Genomic DNA, 18,970 nt, shown 5'->3' on the forward strand with positions numbered 1-18,970 from the left:
GTTTCATAAACCCTAGGAATACACTTCAGACTACAATATTGTTAACAGGGAATAACACGTTAATTGCCGTAAACTCGCAACAGCTGCGTCACTCCCAAAACAATAAAGTACACCACCCTTATCCTATATGGCCCCGCCTCAACACCCAAGGGTACGCATCCGGAACATAAGAGGCAAGGTGCCCCCACTGTGTATGCGACTCCAGTATAAAACAAACACCGTAGCTGTCAGACACGTCAAGCATCCCGTGAGCGAGCAGTTTGGGGTCAGTCCATAGACTGTATATATAAAGGGTCAGACAGGCGGGCGCACCAGGGCATCATCTGTACTCGCAGTACCTCTTTTAGGACTGACACGGGAACACACGCAGTGAAACAGGGGGCGTCCTTTCCTGCTTGCACACTCTTTTGGTTTAGATAATTTAAGAAGAGGTAAGCTTAGCTGTGGTCAGAGTTGTTTGTAGCCTCAAGTGCTGGGAAGTCAACTCTCCTTTTTAAACACGTTCTCTTCCTACTGATTAGAGATGGACTTCATTCTGCCACCCTCTCTGCCAGATGGTGGTATCCCATGGGAGAAGGTTTTACCACCTCTTATTCCTCGGCTGAATGGGATTTATGGAAATTATCAATGGTCTCCAAAATTACTGATTCCAGAGAGTGATAAAACCGGCTCTGCAGAGGTAGGTTATTTAAACTTACTACAGCTGTTAGTATGGTTTATTAACTGTTTAAGAACAATATAATTGCATGGACACACAACAATATTGAAACATATATTTAGTAATACCAAATAACAATTAACCAACTTATTCAATAAGTTATTTTCCTTTTTTGTTGAAAAGTATATCCACCAAGTAGCTTTTCAACCTCTCCTGAGATGCTTTTGAAAAAAATATATAAAATATATGTTTTAAAATCACTGTTTCCAAGGTCAAAAACAACTTTCACACTCAAATATCCTTTAGGTTTAATGCACGATAGCAAAAAAGGGCTTTTGGGTGTATTGACTATGCTAAAACATATTTATTTCTAAATATTAACAAGTGTTTACACTTTTATTGGTAGGTGAACTGTAACAACAACGGTTTTAGAGTTCAAGTTGATGTCAAGCTCTTCAACCCAGAGGACCTCCTGGTCAAAGTGACAGGAGACTTTGTGGAAGTGCAAGGAAAGCATGAAGAAAAGAAGGTTAGTACTCTGGGTGGAACATAGTCAGTTTTAGGGAGGTTTGTTAACAATATTTAAGATCCTCAAGACTTGAATTCATTGTGCTCTTTGAAGGATGGTGCAGGAGTTTCAACACGGCAGTTCAACCGTCGCTACCGAATCCCAAAGGGAGTGGACACCATGGCTTTGGAGTCAGCGGTCTCTCCAGAAGGCATCCTTATTATTTCTGCACCGATGCTGCAAACAGAGGACTCCGGCATACCGACATAATGCCTTATAATACCAAACACTAACATTTCTGCCATCTTCACCATGTATGAAAATAAGTGCGACATAAGCCTTTAAGAAAACACACTCTCATACAGAAATAACTTGAGGGCTCCTTCAGTCACAGCAACACTCATGCATGCACGTGCCAAAACGCCCATGTGTTGTTCCTGGTGCTGTTCTAATATTCCCTGCTCTCTTAGGTTTGTATATACCGCTCTGCTATTACTCATCAATCTTACACGATGTTTAAAAGAACCAGTCTTTGTAAATATTCTGCGTTCATAGTTCAATGTGCGCAACTTTTGTAAAGAAAACTCCCTGTATTGTTATTGTTATTAATGATGCACACAAAAACATCTCCAAAATCTTTAATGTGGAAATATGTTTTCAAAAATAAATTGTATTTCTTTATAAAATAAAAAAGGCATACATGTGTTTTCTTGTCAGTGGTCAAGTTACTTCTCGCTCGTCCTGGAATTCATGTAATATAGAGTCCACATCACTGAAAAGAAAAATACAGTAGATTATTTTTCTGGAATTTGGGGTGCTCTGTTTTGAGGATTCTTATAACATTAGAAGAGCCTCATTTTCAAATGAGCATCTTCCTAGGAACATAATCTTACATGACTGAACAATTACATTTAAGATGATCATTTTACCTGATCTGCTCCTTTACCCATTTTCTCTGCTTGCGAAGGACTTGTAACAAAGCGTCATCTTCAAACTCTTTTTCATCTGAATCTGAAAAAAACAAAAACAGTTCTGTTGAGGATAATCACCAGCCAAGGAGAAGGTTGATATTGACGTATAAGTCAGCATGTAAATATACTGTATGGAAGCAACACTATAAGTTGTTTTGAAATGTAAACGCCTCCAAAAGCCATTCAATTCAAGTTTATTTATATAGCCCAAAATCACAAATCCTATTTGTCTCAGAGGGCTTCACAAGTCAACAAACACAATTGGCAATGTAAAACAACAAAGGTATCTCACAAGATCAATGTGAAAATACCAATTTAAAAAGGAACATAACACAATGAGTCGCTTCAGCTGATTCAAAATGCTGCAGCTCGTGTACTAACTAGAGTTAGGAAAAGGGACCACATTACTCCTGTTCTGGCTGCCTTACACTGGCTCCCTATAGAACACAGGATAGAATTTAAAATTCTTCTTCTCGCCTACAAAGCCCTTAATGGGCAGGCGCCATCTTACCTTAAAGAACTCATTATACCCTATTGTCCTACTAGGGCATTGCGTTCCAAGAATGCAGGGTTGTTGGTTGTTCCTAGAGTCTCTAAAAGTACAATGGGAGCCAGAGCCTTTTCTTATCAAGCTCCACTTTTGTGGAATCAGCTTCCAGTTTGTGTTCGGACGGCAGACACCCTATCCGTTTTTAAGAGTGCGCTTAAGACCTTCCTTTTTGATAAAGCTTATAGTTAGGGCTGATTAGATTCAGCCCCTAGTTTTGCTGATATAGGCTTAGTTTGTCGGGGGACATCTTACTTCTTCCTTCTCTCTGTCTATACCTGTGTACTCTCATGTTCCGATTAACCCAGCTTCCCCAAATTTCTTTCTTTTTGGTGTCTATATACGCCGGGATCCGGAGTCATGGATGATCCTGCGGTCCTGTGTCATGGATTGCGAGTCCTGGATCTTGAGTCGTGGCTGCGGTCCTGGATCATAAGTCCTGGATGGATATCCTCGTGGATTCATCTTCTTATTATACACACATGCATTTCAAAACATTTGGACTACCTATGTTGCAAATGTATTATCTTTTCAATTTACACACGGCATCTATTGCACGTCTGTCCGTCCTGGGAGAGGGATCCCTCCTCTGTTGCTCTCCCTGAGGTTTCTCCCATTTTTCCCTTTAAACTGTGGGGTTTTCTCTGGAAGTTTTTCCTTGTACGATGTGAGGGTCTAAGGACAGAGGGTGTCGTATTGTCATACTGATATTCTGTACAAACTGTGAAGTCCACTGAGACAAATGTAACATTTGTGATATTGGGCTATATAAATAAACATTGATTGATTGATTGATTGACAATGACACAAATACAGTTAGAGTACAATAAATACAATTCCATAAAACGAAGGGTCCATGAGGATGTATAAAAGGGGTTTTTAAAACCAGTCTGAACTGTACGCTGTACTAAAGATGAAAGTCTTTAACCTACTCTTAAATGTGTGGACACTGTCTGCCTCCCTAATCATCACTGGAAGTTGAGTCCAGAGGAACGGGGCTTGGTAACCGAAAGCTCTAGCACCTGACCTTTTTTTGTGGACTCTGGGAACCACCAACAGACCTGCACTCTGGGATCTTAATGCCCTAGAGGGGCAATAGGAGATTAAAAGATCCTGTAGGTAGGATGGTCCCTGACCATTGAGCGCTTTGTATATGAGTAAAAGTATTTTAAAATCAATCCTGGACTTAATCCTTAGCCAGTGCAATGCTGCTAAAACAGGAGTGATGTGGTCCATCTTTTTCGTTCCTGTTAAAACCTGTGCTGCAGCATTTTGTATTAATTGAAGGGTCTTTACTGATGAGTTTGGACAGCCTGATAAAAGGGAATTGCAATAATCCAGCCTGGAGGTGATAAAAGCATGGATTAGTGTTTCTGCATTGTTGTGATTTAGGATGTGCCTGATTTTTGCAATATTCCGTAGATGGAAGTAGGCAGTCCTTGAAATGTGCTTTATATGGGATTTAAAAGACAAATCCTCGTCAAAAATAACAGCAAGATTTTTTACCCTCGTGCTGGAGGTCATGGTAATACAATTCGAAGAAATTATGTTGTTGGACCGTTTGTTCCGAAGGTGCTGGGAGCCTAGTATAATGACTTCTGTTTTGTCAGAGTTTATTAATAGAAAGTTGCTGGTCATCCATGTCTTTATGTCTGTGAGGCATTCTTGCAGTTTAACTAATGGAAATTGTACACCTGGTTTAATTGATGGATACAATTGTGTATCATCTGCAAAACAATGAAAATTGATGGAGTTATTACTTATGATATTGCCCAATGGTAGCATATATATGATGAACAGGATGGGTCCAAGATATGACAACAATAACATTCAACATGGATCACAATTGATACAGCATACAGAAAAAAGAGAGAGAAAGATTTAGGGTGTTTGGCATGTTGTGAATGCGGACCTATAGATAGTTCAGAATAAATTCTCCACAACTAACAACAGGGTAAAGGTTGGCTCTCTTTCGTGCCTTAAGCTGACCTTCCGCTTCCTGCAGCAGCTGTGAGATGACCTCCATAGAGCTCTGTGCATTGCATGGAGGAACTGTGGATTGTGGAGGTGCAGAGGAAGGGCAAGGAGGGGAAACCGATGAGTCAGGGCTCCTTTGTGCAGAGTCCGCCGTGGGGAACATTACCTCTGAAATTACCTGTCGAAGCACAAAGAGAACATCCTGCTAGTAAATGCTTCTTTAATTAGCATTATTGCATTCTACATCCCCAAAACATGATATGAAATATTAATAAATACAATGATGTTTGACATCTAAACAATGTGCACAGTGATGGCCTTTATGTAATGTCATTCTAATGAGGTCGGACATGTACACCTGATTATGTAAATGATTTAATGCCTCACACGACATATTTCTTGAAGACAAATTAAAAGAACTTAAATATAGGTTTCTTGTGTTTGATACTCACCCTGTTTAATAAAAACGAATAATTTAAAATGCATACATTTGCCACAAATTATTGAATTTTGCATAGCAACTTCTTTACGTTTATCCTATAATGTATACTGCTTGCAAGTTATAACAAAATTGAGACAAACTATGCAAACAACCTCTGAGGCTTCATATTGCCCTTGTCTAACAAACAACATGGAGAAGAATAAAGAAAAAAGCTTAAGAACCTGTCCTAAGGCCCTGTGGATTGGAGAAGGGGGCGGTGCATGATCGCCAGTACAGCTTTCACTGGAAAACCCCTGGCGTTGCTCCTGCAGCGGCTGCTCTGCCCACGGCATGACCTTTTTGGAAACTATTGGTTGTGAAGAACTTCTCTTTGTAGAGCCAGCGCCAGCAGCATGTTCCCTATTCACAGTATCTTTGCAAATTATTGTATATTGAGCAATCAGTCTTTAATTTATATTACACTGTTAGAATTTTTCAATCCTACCTCGTTGATTTCTTCTGCTTTCTGATTGACGGGGCCGCCTTCTCCTCATTCTTCTCCGATTCTCTTGTTTGGGCTTTCTCTCTCTTGCTCCTCTCAGATCTTTTGTGGTGACTAAGCCCTACTCTTTCTATTATTCCCGATGAAGCAGGTGTTGGGCATGGCATATGTGCATGAGAAGGTTGGTCAGTGATGGTGGTCATTATGTTTGCAGGGACTTGGATCTTTTTACAGGCAACTTTGGTGCGATCTATACTTTTTGAAGTTTTGTGTTTCATGGTAGCATGAGACGACTGGATTGGGCAGGGCAAGACATCACAGAGTAAATGCATGTGGGCAGGAACATGTGCAATAGTTTGGGGATGAGAGACGGAAGAGCCAGAGACATCAAAGGCAGGGAAGGGAGGTGGACCTGAAGCCGGGGGGGAGGATTTGTGAGCTTCTTTGGTGTCTAGTTGTGGAGCTGTGATGTGCAGATGTGTATCTTTTTGTGAGACGTCAGGAGGTTGAATACTCCGGTGTTGCTATGAAAGATACAAGAAAGAGGAAAATAAAACATCCTGTAAATCTGCAATTATTATACAAAAAAAAATAAAAATGTCAAATACTCTGACTCAAACCTTGTAAGCCTGTCCTCTAGCTGAGGCATTGTTTGAACTGGGGGCCTGCCAGCTGAAAGTGGGGCCAAGCAGACTGGTCTGTTGTGGGGGCCACTCCCGGGCCTGCTCAATCTTTCTCCTTAAACGCCACTGGAACAATATGTCCTCTTCCCGGCGTGTGGGAGGAACCAGAGAAGGAATGACAGAGGATCTTTGGAAGAACACAGCTCGGTCTGAGTCTGAGCAGGCCTTTGCTGTAAATATTAATAAACACATTGCATAATATAACTAACACTGCACTACAGTTTAAAAACAGGCATGAACAAATATGAATCTTCTAGGAAAAGTTGGATGAGATGGGAACGGCATTGAGGCAGTTTGTACTAGAGTAAGAGTTACAAAACTCCTTCTCAAAAATCAAATGAGTATTACTATGTAACACTCTTGCCTTACCAGTAGATGTTATTAAACTGGGAATCAAAGGTCTTCGCGGAGGCTCATCTACGCTGACTGGAGAAGAGAAATCTGAGCAATCCAGGCCCTCTGAGCTGACAAGTATAGATCCATCACTCAGAGTACATTCGCTGTTAGAAAGACAGAAAATACTTACACTAATTACATTTTATCATATCACATTTATCATAAATGTAATTTGCTTGTATTCATACCCTCTCAGCAAAAGTTGGTTGGCTTTTTCTTGAAGCTGTAGTAGCTCTACCGCATCGTCAAATTCCATCTGGGAGGTGTCTGACAAAATCTGAGCAGTAAAGAGGATCGACAAACCAATGAAAAAGAACAGTTGCACATTGATTTAGCAGCATTTACGTTTTCCTTCACATTATCTAGGTTCATATTGCTAACACTATACCGAGAAGTTCTTTTACAATTTTGTGAAAGTGATTCATCTGACATGACCAGGCTTGCAATCTATAAATGTTTCAAACATGGGTGCATAAACAGTGGCTTCCCAGGTATCTAGTAAACAGAGAAAGTTTCCAAATGGACATGTGGTGCATGGTTGAAATGCAAATATTTATATTTCGGTATAAGGCGTCTCTACTCCTGCAGACACTCCGGTTCCTTGGCATCCAGACAAACTTGCCTTATACAACGGGGCAGGGTGCAGAGTGCAGACCCAATGGTCCAGATATAAAAGCATGTGGAAACAATAAAACAAGATGGAATGGTTTCTGGTGTTTTTTGGTAATTATTAAAGAAATACATTTGGCAAGTTTATTTCAAGACAGTAACAGGCCATATTGTTTGGTCCCACAGCTCACAAAAGCACTCACACTAAGGGATCCTCTGCATGGGGAAGGGGATCTGTCATGTTGATGTTGTCCAGCTGGACTGGAGCTGGCAGGTCCATGGTCATCTTTCATAGGCTTTATAACTTCTGTTAAGAGAAAGGTATCCCTCAGAAAGGTTATACCAGCTAAGGTGCTTTCCACATTGAAATTAGAGAGCTGGTGAAATGTAATAACCCCTTATATAAAAAGTAAACATTAAAGGGAGAATCTACCTCTGTCTGTTGTTTTAGTTGGTGTTGAACTGCAAGGTAAAGATGAGGGTGACATCCACCAAAAAGGCAGCTGCTTCTCTTCTATGGCAGAAGGCATCTGCTGGCGCTCCTCTCGACTCTGTGGTTGACCATTGCGAAAGCGATCTATGTACCTAAGGGAGAAAATATCAATGTTTGTTATGACTAGTGATATAAATAGTAAAGGACCACTAACCAGTTTCTATATCTCCCAATCTTTATATCACAGTGACCATCCCATGGTAATGTTCAGTCATGCCTCATATATTGCTACTGCAAGAAAAATAGTTCTAATAAAGATGATAACTTAGGGCATAAGTATTGCTACTCAGGATATATTCTGGATTCTGAGTAATTTAAACTTACTTTGCCATCACTGAACTCTGCTGAACTTCAAACTCTGAGGAAAATGTGGATTTTCCTGCTCTAGCACTCTGTTTAGATCTCTCCATGTCAGAAGAAGTACTGCTGGCAAGAGAAGATCCACAGTCGTTGGAGGGCCAGGATTCTTCAAACGCAGGCTGTCTATCCGTGGAAACAAAGTGTAGGTCACGTTTGTCATACGGCCGTTGGCTCTCTGGGCTCAGACTGTGTAATTGTGGACTGGATCGTTGGTTTAAACGTTCTGGACTCAGAGTCTGCAAAAGAACAACAAAGTGAGAGACATGTTTGAGATAACTTAATAATTGCAGTAGGCTAAACTTGGAGTCAGCTTTAAAACATACCGTTTTTTTCTCTTTCTTTGACAGGGATTGTTTACGGGATGGATGATAATGTGCCTTCCCCACTTTGGATGCTGGCTCGAAGGGATTCTGCCTTGTGAACACAGGTGCACTGTAAAAAAAGAAATTACATTTGTGACCAACTGTAGCTATTGTTAAGGGTATTATAAATAATGTGATATTTATATCTTACCTGGATTTCATTACAGCTTTTGAAAGTCAGAGGTGATTCTTACGAGCAAGAAAACAGGATGCACAGTATAAATTGTTTGTGCTTCAGATTTATATCGGATCCCAAATTAGCTTTTTGACAATAAATTATAGGTCGTCACGTCAGCCTGACTTTACATAATTGTAACAAACTGTTAACTAAGATGATAGCACATTATTCACCAGCCTGCTGAGTTGACTTGGCATGTCCACAAAGGAAAGTTACCATGGAGTCACACGCCAGTACGACATCAATTATGCATAAAATAGCAAATTAAGATGCTACAGCAGAAACATAGAAAGGTCTTATACATCCAACGATTAAAAAAAGGAAACTAAACACATAATTACTTTGCTCTTTTGGACATATATCACATAACCGATACAACCAGAAGGAAGCGCCACTGTTTATGTCGATCGTTATTTACTGAGAGCCATACAGCCAATAGGAACCGGATTTGTTCATGATGGACATAACAGTTACCCAATCACGTAGAACGCCTTCGTAGCCCAAGTGCCAATCAGTCAGTAGGAAACCGGAAGCGCGCGGAAGAGGAAAGTCTGGTCGATCGAAAACAAGCTAAGTTAGCAACGGTCATTTGAGCTAGTAAACGCGACGGTCTTTAAACGACACGTCTGACCTTTATTTTAATTTATAAAAATCACCACGGGAAACAGTCAGTCAACTAATTGTCATCGATGAATGTAGATATTATTGAGCTTGAAAAACTAGCTTTAACTTTATACAAACAGGTGGCTAGCTGATTGTAAACAGTAAGATAACTGCAGCTAACGACTAGCTAAATTGGCAAACGTTAGTAAGACAACGTCCTGTAGCATCCATATGCTATTGTCAAGTAGCACCAGTTACAGAAAACAAACCCGAGATTGGTGACCGAGAGTGAACGCCGCATTCTAAAAGTTGGCTTTCACCCAATTAACGCTGACGTTACAAACAGGTGGGGATAATGCACCACGTCAAGATAAAGACTGAAAGGCCAGGTGAGTAACGCTGCTACATTTTTCACTTTAAATGAATGTAATCGATGATCAAGTCCCCCTGATGTAAGCACACGTATTGCATTTGGTCAGCCACTACCTACATGCAGTGATAAAGTTGCCATGCATTCAAATTAACTCTTCGTGGTCCATTACGTTACTGCTTTTTTTTTTTTTTTTTTATAAAATCCTAATTGTTTACATCTTATATCAATGCTTCTTCAGATTCAGAGGGTGCTGGTGCACGCAGCCGATTGGATGATGTGCTCAAGGGACTTGTGGAGAGGAGTGAAAGTGAAAAGTCAGTTAGGATTCAAATGTTAAACTCATCTCATCATTGTCACTATTTTCCAATCAGACTAATGTCGTTGTGTTTGAACAGGGAACAAAATGAAGGGGATACTGGAAAAATATCAGCGGATTCCTTAAACAAGTATGTTTGTAAAATGTACAGTATAATATGTTGTAGCTGGTGACGTTATTAATAAATAAATACATATCTATATTATTTAAATATTAAATAAATACAAAGTGTTAAAGCTTGTTTTGATATTTCATGTTTTACTTTCCATCTCTAGGGATTTGTCTCCATCATCTGCTGGAAAAAGGCAAGTGTCTTTTTTCTACTGGGTTGACAATACCTTAACATTTTATTTTAATTATCTGCATTTGTAGCTCAAAATCAAACCTTGCCATTTCCTGTTTTATAGTTCTACATTGTTTGCACACCATAATCTAAATCTAAAGGCCCTATGCTTGTTTTGACTCGTCCAGGCCGTCAGCTCGATTCCCACAGCACCGGAGGAAGAAGCGAAAAGAGATGGATGAGGGCATACCAGAAAGCAATCAACACAAACAAAGTAAATGTTGTGAAAATATAAGAAATCATAAAATGTGTCCTTTTTATCCCTGAATTACTGTGTGCTCACCTTACCTACCACTTTATTGCACAACTCCTTACCTTTTTTCGTTCTATTGTCTGTCTTTCTCCCCTTGTTAGATGCTTATATTATTAAGTTGTTTGATCGCAGCGTGGATCTGGCTCAGTTCAACACCAGCACCCCACTGTATCCTATTTGCCGTGCTTGGATGAGAAACAGCCCATCTGTTCGAGTTCCGCCTGCTTCCCCGAGCCCCCCCCACAGCATGGCGGAGGACGAGGTGAGGCTACCCATGATGCTGGATTATCTTTTTTTTATATTCACAAGCATATTTTTTGATTGCCAGGAATTGTTTAAAATGAAGCACAGTGTCATCTGAAAATTGTATACATCTGTATATACTTAAAAAAATACCTACAAAAATATTTGGACACTAAATGGTTAAACGATTTTACAAAAACCTTTTATAATACAAAACATTAACTGAACATTGCATTAATGCATTTATAATGTGCTCTTACAAAACAGTATCACCTCTCTGTATGTCTACCTGCGTAAGGCTGCTCCCTTGTGGCTAACACATATAAAACTCTTATTAAAGACAGGAGTGTTGTGCTCTCCTCCCAGTCCCTTCTGGAAAATACAATTTCAGTTTGCACCTGAAGCATAATTCTATATGATCGTTAAATGGATGATGGTTGTCGAATGTCTCTACAGAAGATATTTCAGAATCCTTGCTAAACTAAAATGGGATAATTGCATAAACGTTTTTTGTGTTTGATTTAGTAATTTAACCTTTCCGTCTAATTGTAAAACTTTAGTTCTGATTTTGATAAATACGTTTTACTTGTTTATAGTACTAAATGCATCATTAGTTGTTTCTTGCCATGATCTTTGGGAATTATAAATCCAGGAATAATTTATGTAAATGGCTGTTAACCTTTTTTTGTATCCACATGTCTTTCTTTCTCCAGATGACAGACATGATGAATGGTAAAGGCCAGATTGTCTACAGACTGCCTCCTCCAACAGCCTGTCCTGTCAACTCATCTGGTGAACCCATCAACCTCAGGATCCCACTGACTGAAAAACCCACTGTGACCAAGGTTCTAAAAACAATATGCATGATAATCATTCATTGTCTGAATAGTGATATGACATGATACGCATGAGCTAAATAAGAGAGGTTTAATAAGCTAAATCTGAAAATAATTTCTTTCCACAGTTGACAGATTCAGCTCCTGTATCAGGTTCTCTCATATGTGACCACATGGAGCGTTGGAAAAAGATAAGGCACAAGTATGTTCTTCATTAAAAGCTCCTTGAAATGAGAATAATTATAAACATTTGCATTGCCCTGTGCACTGTAGTCAACCCACCGTGAGGGCAGGGTTTCACCCATGGGTGTGTTTCTCTCGGTAAACATGAAACATATTTGAATTGTTGCCGGTATCGATTCGGTCATGCTGCACACTTTAGGGCGTGTGAGTAAACCAGATTTTCAAACAACTGGAACCGCCACGTGTTTGTGAGATGAGCTGACACATTTCGTTTTTTTTAAATTACAGGTGGAAGGAATGCTCTAACAAGAACCAGTTGAGATACAGCGAGAGTATCAAGGTCCTGAAGGAGATGAAGGAGCTCTATGATCGCTAACTGCCTCGTACTGCAGCTCTCCACCATAGAATGGACTCTATGCAATTAAAAGGGAGCCACAGCGTAACAGTCCATTTTTGAATAAACACTTATTCAAAGGAAAGCATTAACAGATCCCTCAGCCCTATTAAGACTATATTGTACATCACGGCAAAAAAAAAGATTATTTGAAGGAGTTTCAAGTTTGCTTCAATTTGCTTTGCTGGAATGTGTTCATGCAGGACTTTATTCATACAATTTTAAGAATTTTGAATAAACAATTCCTCTATCCTGGAGCATCAACATTGAAGTCAATTGTGATTATTTTAAAATGTCAAACTTGCTTCCTTGTCTCTAACACAGGTATAAGAGAATACAGCCAATATACAAGAGGTCTGGCTTGGAGCATTAATAAGTCTATATGTGAAGCTCATAGATAACATTTATGGCTTCACTCACTTTCTTCTGAAATGCATACTAGTAGCGTGTTAGTTCTTAATCAACCATCCTATCCATAGGTGACACCATACTGCAAATGAGATTTAGCTAATGCCCACATATTTAAACTTGTTCTCTGTTGTAATATTGCTGATTTCAGGGGGGGGCAAGTGCCCCCATACCACTGACCAGGGAACCCCCCTCTGGCTCCCCTCCAAAAAAAAGGTTACAATATTACGATTTATTGGAACTAAATGAAATCAGAGACCCGGATGTACAGTGGAGACTAAACTGTTCATAACCTTATATAAAAGCAAATACTGTTTATGTCTTTTAATTCAATTGTCACTTAAGTTACTAAAACAAATACTCTAAATGAAAAAAACTACTGAAACAAAGGACTTTAAATTAAATGTACTAAAACAAATGCCTTTAAAAAAACAAATACCAAATTTTACAGTATTTTATGTTAATTTTACACAATTACTTTATATACTGTCTTTGTCTTTTAACCCACTTTTATTGTGCCCCCCCACCCCAGTAAAATATTGGTCTAGAACCGCCACTGGCTGTTTTGTTGGAAGTAACAGCAAATTCAACTCTGTATGTACTACAGTATACATATTTACAAAACTGCAGAGCAGCGACCCTTTGAATTACAAGTCTCATTAGGAGGCACAATTTATATAATTATAAAACAACCTTAATTATTAGTACTTTCTATTTCTAGGGTCGTCTTCTAATTCACTTTAGACAATCAAATAGTGTTAGATCAAGATTTGTTCATTTCCAAACTAAGAAAGGCTTACACAGTACTATGTGCACTCCCATAGTTGTATTTTCTTAATGTTTCTGATTTGTGGTGTGCCATAATCTAGAGGATCTGATTCACAAAGTACTTTTGCAAATGCAAGAAGTCAAGCATGCCATTGTGGTTTCCTTTAAGATAAAAAAACACTGAAGAAGGAAGAGAACGGCTCATCAAAAATATGTTTTTATTCACCGTACAAAAATGCATACAGCGCAATTATTGAAGCTCAGCTTTGCGTGACAGTATTATGCAGCTATAGAGGCATGTCAAAACAACATTTGTAAATAATCTCGAAATTGTATTGCTTACAACACTTAAAAGTAAAAAAAACATTACTGTGCACATTATCATGTAATTTTAAGCATTTCCATATGTGATGAATTTATGGGTATAATTTCATTGTACAAAATAATTAATTCTTATACACACACATTCATATTTACATTGCAGGGCCACAGCACACCCCACACAATTATTGATCTAGAGAACTTTGTGATTTCATAAAAAATACATTTGATAGTTAAAAAAAAAAGGTGGAACTTGTCACAGGTGCAACAAATTAACGGGTGTCAGAGATAAGTGTAGACACCGGTTAGGGGTGATAATATAGAGAACATAAAAATGCACAAATATTCAAAATATCATCAATCATTCTCTGCACATAGATAGATGGACTAATCAATCCATACTCCATGTTCAGTTTCTACTCTACTTTTGTGATAATTGATTACAAGTTTCATATACTCTGACTAATCTTCATCAGTGCCCAGTGTCTCTCCCTCCGTGCAATGAACACAAACTGGTTCTGTGGTTGAGAAAGTGGCTGGGCCTTTCATCTCCACGGGTGCAGTAGAGTCAGATTTACGAGAAATCCGTGAAAGGTAGGACGTCAGGGAACGAGAGGACGTAAATGACAAGTCCTCAGCCAGGGCACTTTCTAGTGCAAAGCACACGGATCGCTTGAGCTTCTGCTGGAATTCATGACACATGAAAACATAGAGAATGGGATTCAGGCAGCTGTTCATAAAACACAGACTCAAAACCAGAGGACTAACAATCTGAACAATGATGATACCGGGATTTGGGTTATAAGAGGTTACAAAAATAAAAACATGGAGGGGCAACCAGCAGATGAAGAATGCAAGAACAACAGAGAAAATGACCCGGCGACATCTCTGTTTTCTTGGCTTTTTCAGGTGCCCAGCACGAACAACTATGGCCACATAAGAGACACATATTACCAGGAATGGGATCAGGAAGCCCATAACAAATCGAAATATGTCAAGAATCAGTGTTTCTTTTCTTGTAATGGATCTAGCATTACATATTAGCTTCTCCCCATAAGGCAAAACCTCTCGAACATGTGCAAATGGAGCGCTGCAGACCCCAGCAGTAATCCAGATGACAGCGCATATGATCTGGGCTTTGCCAACGGTACGCTTGTTTTGTGCCCACACCACGAACCATATTGACAAGCAACGATCCACACTTATGGCTGTCAGAAGAAAGATACTGGCAAACATGTTGACTACAATCACAAAGGTTTTGAGCTTGCATAATACTTGTCCAAAAATCCAGTGGTTTCCCTGAGAGGTAGAAATGATTGTGAAAATCAGAAAGGTTGAAAAGAGGAAGTCAGCCAGGGCCAAGTTGAGAAACCAAACTGAGTTGACCGTTCTCTTCATCCTGCAGCCTGTCACGTAGATGACTAGACTGTTGCCAATAGTCCCAAATGCAAATATCAAACAGTAGATGACCAGCGAAGTTGTTTGTAGGGCCCTGCCAACCCTATTATCATCTTCTTGTTCATCCACAGTGGAGTAGGTGTAATTTAATGAGGAGTTGGTGTCATCTAATGAACAACAAAAAATAAGTGCAATTACTGACATTATTGGCCTCTCGTGTGACCACATACAACATCTAAGTTAGTTTAAGCAGTCACAAGATACTTTGTATTAGATTGCATGTTGACTTTCCACTCATTTTACCCAATCACTCTTGTGTTTAGAAAATCACTTATTAACTCAAACTAAAGTTTCTGCACATACATTTCAAATGAATCTGGCAAAAACAATGTTAAACCTTTCTGTTAGTGCTATTTAAAAGCATCACAATAACTGTTTTGTTAAAGTTTCTTACCAGTCTCCATTTTTCGTATGCAACGAAGGTCTGTCTTTTATTTGTAAGTTGATATTTATCTGGCTCTGACACTACTTATTCTCCAGCCTATTACTCCTCCTTCTCAGTTCATGCAGCTGCCAATGAAACAGTACTTCTGCTGCTGCCATGGCTTTGTGACAAGGCATTAATATAAGTCATGTACAGGGAGTGGACAAAATAACAAGAACTCCTTAGAACATAATGATCAACAGTTATCTGAATCTAAAATTATTATTCCTATAGAATTAGTATTGATTTTTTAATAGCTGGAGCTAAATAGAAATCATTCTAGTAATGTATTAATATTTGTTGTAAAACATGAAAACCAACACTGTAGTCAAGTTATATTTTATTAATGAGTTTTCACAAATGCATCATTCAAAGCCAATTGAAAAGTAACATTCATGATACAGCTATTATTAATGCTGTATATAATTACTTGTTGATCACAGTGAGAGCAAGTGTTCTGAGTGTGTTATTTGCACATTAGTTGGAAGCGACAGTCTGGTCGATCCAGCTGCGCAGGTAGGACACACGGGCGTACACTGCAGGGGTGCGCACGTTGCAGTTGGAGGTGCCCCAGGACACAATACCCACAAGGGACCACGCTCCACCGTTCTGACAGACCAGAGGGCCACCAGAGTCACCCTGAAATTAGATTTGTTTCTTTTTAAAAGCATGCATGGGGTAATCATTTGAATTAAACCTTGTATGAATCTCCTGTTCAAGCTCTGTGGTGCATTAACAGGACGTTCTGTTCGGCCCTGCACAGTTTTCACAAAGGAAGAGGGCTGGTCTGCCATTATTTTAAAATGGCAAACAGGGAAACATGCATTAAGAACATTCACATCAACATGACAGGACATTAGTTAACAAATGACATCAGAGAGCAAATGCTCCTTTTATGTATTCTGTGAATACCGTCAATTAATGGATTTGGAAAATTGGATATTATGTGAAAATATTTACTTCTATTTACTCATTACCATCATTACCTTAAATAATTTAAAAACACATTATGATTCACACATTTCTGTAAATTGTTAACTAATGTTTAACGATCGATAAATCAACACATTTGTATGACACATATTTCCTATCAATATTACAATTGGTGTAAATCTGACCAATTGTTGTTTTTAAGAATTGTCTATTTTCCCCAGAAATCTGTATTTCAGGCATGGTTGTTACCTGACAGGAGGAGACTCCAGAAGCACCGGCACAGATCATAGCATCAGTGATCCTGTTAGAACCCCAGTACTGCTTGCACTGAGCCGGGCTGAGCATAGGCAGGGAAGTCTGCTGGAGGTAGCGGGGGCTTGCTGAGAACAAAGTAGAATAAAGGTAATGAGGCTAGTTGCCCTAAAAAATGTGTTACATCGTTCTCAAGGAGGTATGGTTAATCCTGTACAATACTTAGAAGGTGGGCTCACTCACAGGTTTGGCCGGTCTTGCCCCACCCGGTGGTGACACATGAGGTTCCAGTGGGGATGCTGGTGCTGGAGGAGGCCAGGCACACAGGAGTCACACGGGATGTCATCTGAACTGGGGAGGACAGCTTCAGAAGGGTGATGTCATTGTTGAAGTTCTGGGCGTTGTAGTAGGGGTGAGTGATGGCCTGGATGGAGAGGTGAGAACAAATCATGAGCCATGAATGCCAGTGTTTCTCCAGGAAATCCACTGAGATACTATATATTTTTTTAAATAAAGAGAACTTTTGTTGTTGCTTACCCTGGAAATTGTCTTGACCTGAATTTGCTCAGCGTTGGACTGACGATCATGTTCTCCCAAAATCACGCGGTGGTTCCTAGAGCTGGAAAAAATTCAAACATACAAATGAGTGATCACACAGAGGAACATGTTGGGACTTTTCTCATTTAGATGTGGGAGATGGCAAAAATGACTTACGACACGCGGCAGTGAGCAGCAGTGACAACCCAGTTCTGGCTGATCAGAGATCCTCCACAGAAGTGGAATCCTCTACTGTCCTACAGTTATAACATACATATTAACAATATTGTAATTTTCTGAATTACAGATTCACTTTTTATTACTCAGGTTACCTGAAGGGAGACCTGCCAGGGCCAGGATCCAGACACAGCGTTCTGTCCATTTACAATCTTGTTGTTACCTATCACTTGGGGCCTGATAGAAGGTACTCCACACCCTGAGGCCAAATCACACGAACGAAAAAAAGGGGACAAGAATCAAGTTATTTCTTGTACGTGATGCTAGTAATGCATTTGGTATATTTCGTGATCAATTCACAAAAATAGCTTGAATTAACTTTAAATGTATAAGTTACATTGAAACAACTCAGTAAATATTTTTATTTTATCTGCATAAATTCGGTATGTACCCTCTCAATGTAGTGCTATGATTTTACAGACTGCAATAAATGCAAATGCAGATTCCACTGTTCTGATTGTGTAGTAGTAACTATTTTAAACGAATGTATGCATATAGTGGTGTATTTCCCTAAAATAAGATTTTAGACCATTACAATGTGGCTGCTCAGCATCGCAGTATATTGCATCACAATTATATCTTGATATGTAATGCCAGATTCTTGCGAATACACAGCTCTAATCAAAAATGGAAATGCTTGTTCCAATGTGGTGAATGTATATACCAAGAAGTGTTCTAGAACACAGTCACAGAAAGGTTTTCTACAAATAATGGATCTGCTGGTAAACCGCCAGACACTTACCCAGTGCAGAGACCACAAGAGCAAAACAACTGACAAGGAAGAACATGGTCACGTCTCACTTTTCCTGAATGTCAGAACTGGGGAACGCTGCCTTTTATATGTTTGTATCCCCCACACATGGCCCTGAGACCTATACTGTAGGCACACACACACACACACACACACACACACACACACACACACACACACACACACACACACACACACACACACACACACCCAGACACACGTCTTTGGTGATAAGTATGGGAAGAGAACACCTGATCATATACTTATTCCTATGTTCCTGTTTGGCCTGTTCTTGTGCACAAAGGTCATGGCTTTGCAAACACATTGTTGTTAAATCATTTCATTGGTTAGAAGCAACACATCTCCTTTGTATTACTTTAGAAAAAGAAAATATTCTTTCCATTTTACTGTCTTTGTGTTTTTGAATTCATTATTAAGATACATTTGCACCACATTCAAGATATTAAGCTCTCTAATTTCTGCTATGTCCTTGCTTGAACAACTCACACCTTATTCATCAGCAGACACAAGATACCAGATATTGTTTCTAAAAAAATCCTTCTTGACAACTTCAGCAACACCTTTCTTATCGGATCTTGCAAAGTTGTTATTTCCTGTAAAATATGTTAACTCACAGGAAAAAATATATTAATCACAACCTTAGCGGTCTGT

The 18,970-nt window shown here is 39.3% G+C and overlaps 5 protein-coding genes across 10 annotated transcripts; 2 read left to right on the forward strand and 3 right to left on the reverse strand.

The window, feature by feature from the left end:
* The first annotated feature begins 200 nt into the window (after nt 1-200).
* On the forward strand, nt 201-1,872 carry hspb6 (heat shock protein, alpha-crystallin-related, b6). 2 transcript variants are annotated; one of them, XM_079692432.1, is made up of 4 exons: nt 201-431; nt 522-679; nt 1,065-1,187; nt 1,281-1,872. In XM_079692432.1, exons 2-4 carry the CDS (start codon nt 524-526, stop codon nt 1,434-1,436), a joined length of 435 nt encoding a protein of 144 aa, XP_079548558.1. In that variant the 5' UTR covers nt 201-431; nt 522-523; the 3' UTR covers nt 1,437-1,872. The 2 variants fall into 2 exon arrangements, with proteins under 2 accessions (XP_079548558.1, XP_079548559.1); XM_079692433.1 differs by lacking the exon at nt 201-431 and having other exon boundaries at nt 438-679.
* On the reverse strand, nt 1,789-9,280 carry proser3 (proline and serine rich 3). 5 transcript variants are annotated; one of them, XM_079692387.1, is made up of 14 exons: nt 9,140-9,280; nt 8,639-8,676; nt 8,449-8,557; nt 8,090-8,361; nt 7,706-7,857; nt 7,476-7,579; nt 6,852-6,940; nt 6,637-6,767; nt 6,205-6,437; nt 5,588-6,108; nt 5,325-5,502; nt 4,674-4,839; nt 2,096-2,177; nt 1,789-1,938 (listed from the first exon to the last, which is right to left on the reverse strand). In XM_079692387.1, exons 2-14 carry the CDS (start codon nt 8,647-8,649, stop codon nt 1,887-1,889), a joined length of 2,100 nt encoding a protein of 699 aa, XP_079548513.1. In that variant the 5' UTR covers nt 8,650-8,676; nt 9,140-9,280; the 3' UTR covers nt 1,789-1,886. The 5 variants fall into 5 exon arrangements, with proteins under 5 accessions (XP_079548513.1, XP_079548512.1, XP_079548514.1 ...); XM_079692386.1 differs by lacking the exon at nt 9,140-9,280 and adding an exon at nt 9,007-9,124; XM_079692388.1 differs by lacking the exon at nt 9,140-9,280 and adding an exon at nt 8,839-8,993.
* lin37 (lin-37 DREAM MuvB core complex component) lies at nt 9,225-12,473 on the forward strand. Its single transcript, XM_079692423.1, has 9 exons — nt 9,225-9,657; nt 9,880-9,955; nt 10,037-10,087; nt 10,233-10,262; nt 10,429-10,514; nt 10,655-10,815; nt 11,510-11,641; nt 11,761-11,834; nt 12,104-12,473. The coding sequence occupies exons 1-9, from the start codon at nt 9,624-9,626 to the stop codon at nt 12,189-12,191; spliced, it is 732 nt and encodes a 243-aa protein (XP_079548549.1). The 5' UTR covers nt 9,225-9,623; the 3' UTR covers nt 12,192-12,473.
* A 1,113-nt stretch (nt 12,474-13,586) lies between these two features.
* LOC307046185 (C3a anaphylatoxin chemotactic receptor-like) lies at nt 13,587-15,777 on the reverse strand. The gene is made up of 2 exons (XM_079692415.1): nt 15,559-15,777; nt 13,587-15,271 (listed from the first exon to the last, which is right to left on the reverse strand). The coding sequence occupies exons 1-2, from the start codon at nt 15,566-15,568 to the stop codon at nt 14,169-14,171; spliced, it is 1,113 nt and encodes a 370-aa protein (XP_079548541.1). The 5' UTR covers nt 15,569-15,777; the 3' UTR covers nt 13,587-14,168.
* Nucleotides 15,778-15,911: 134 nt separating this feature from the next.
* LOC307046190 (chymotrypsin-like protease CTRL-1) lies at nt 15,912-18,445 on the reverse strand. Its single transcript, XM_079692421.1, has 7 exons — nt 18,290-18,445; nt 17,643-17,746; nt 17,488-17,567; nt 17,311-17,392; nt 17,017-17,197; nt 16,771-16,901; nt 15,912-16,227 (listed from the first exon to the last, which is right to left on the reverse strand). The coding sequence occupies exons 1-7, from the start codon at nt 18,333-18,335 to the stop codon at nt 16,066-16,068; spliced, it is 786 nt and encodes a 261-aa protein (XP_079548547.1). The 5' UTR covers nt 18,336-18,445; the 3' UTR covers nt 15,912-16,065.
* Nucleotides 18,446-18,970: the final 525 nt, after the last annotated feature.

This window comes from Notothenia rossii (assembly GCF_949606895.1).
Source record: "Notothenia rossii genome assembly, chromosome: 7".
NCBI classification, from domain to species: Eukaryota; Metazoa; Chordata; class Actinopteri; order Perciformes; family Nototheniidae; genus Notothenia; species Notothenia rossii.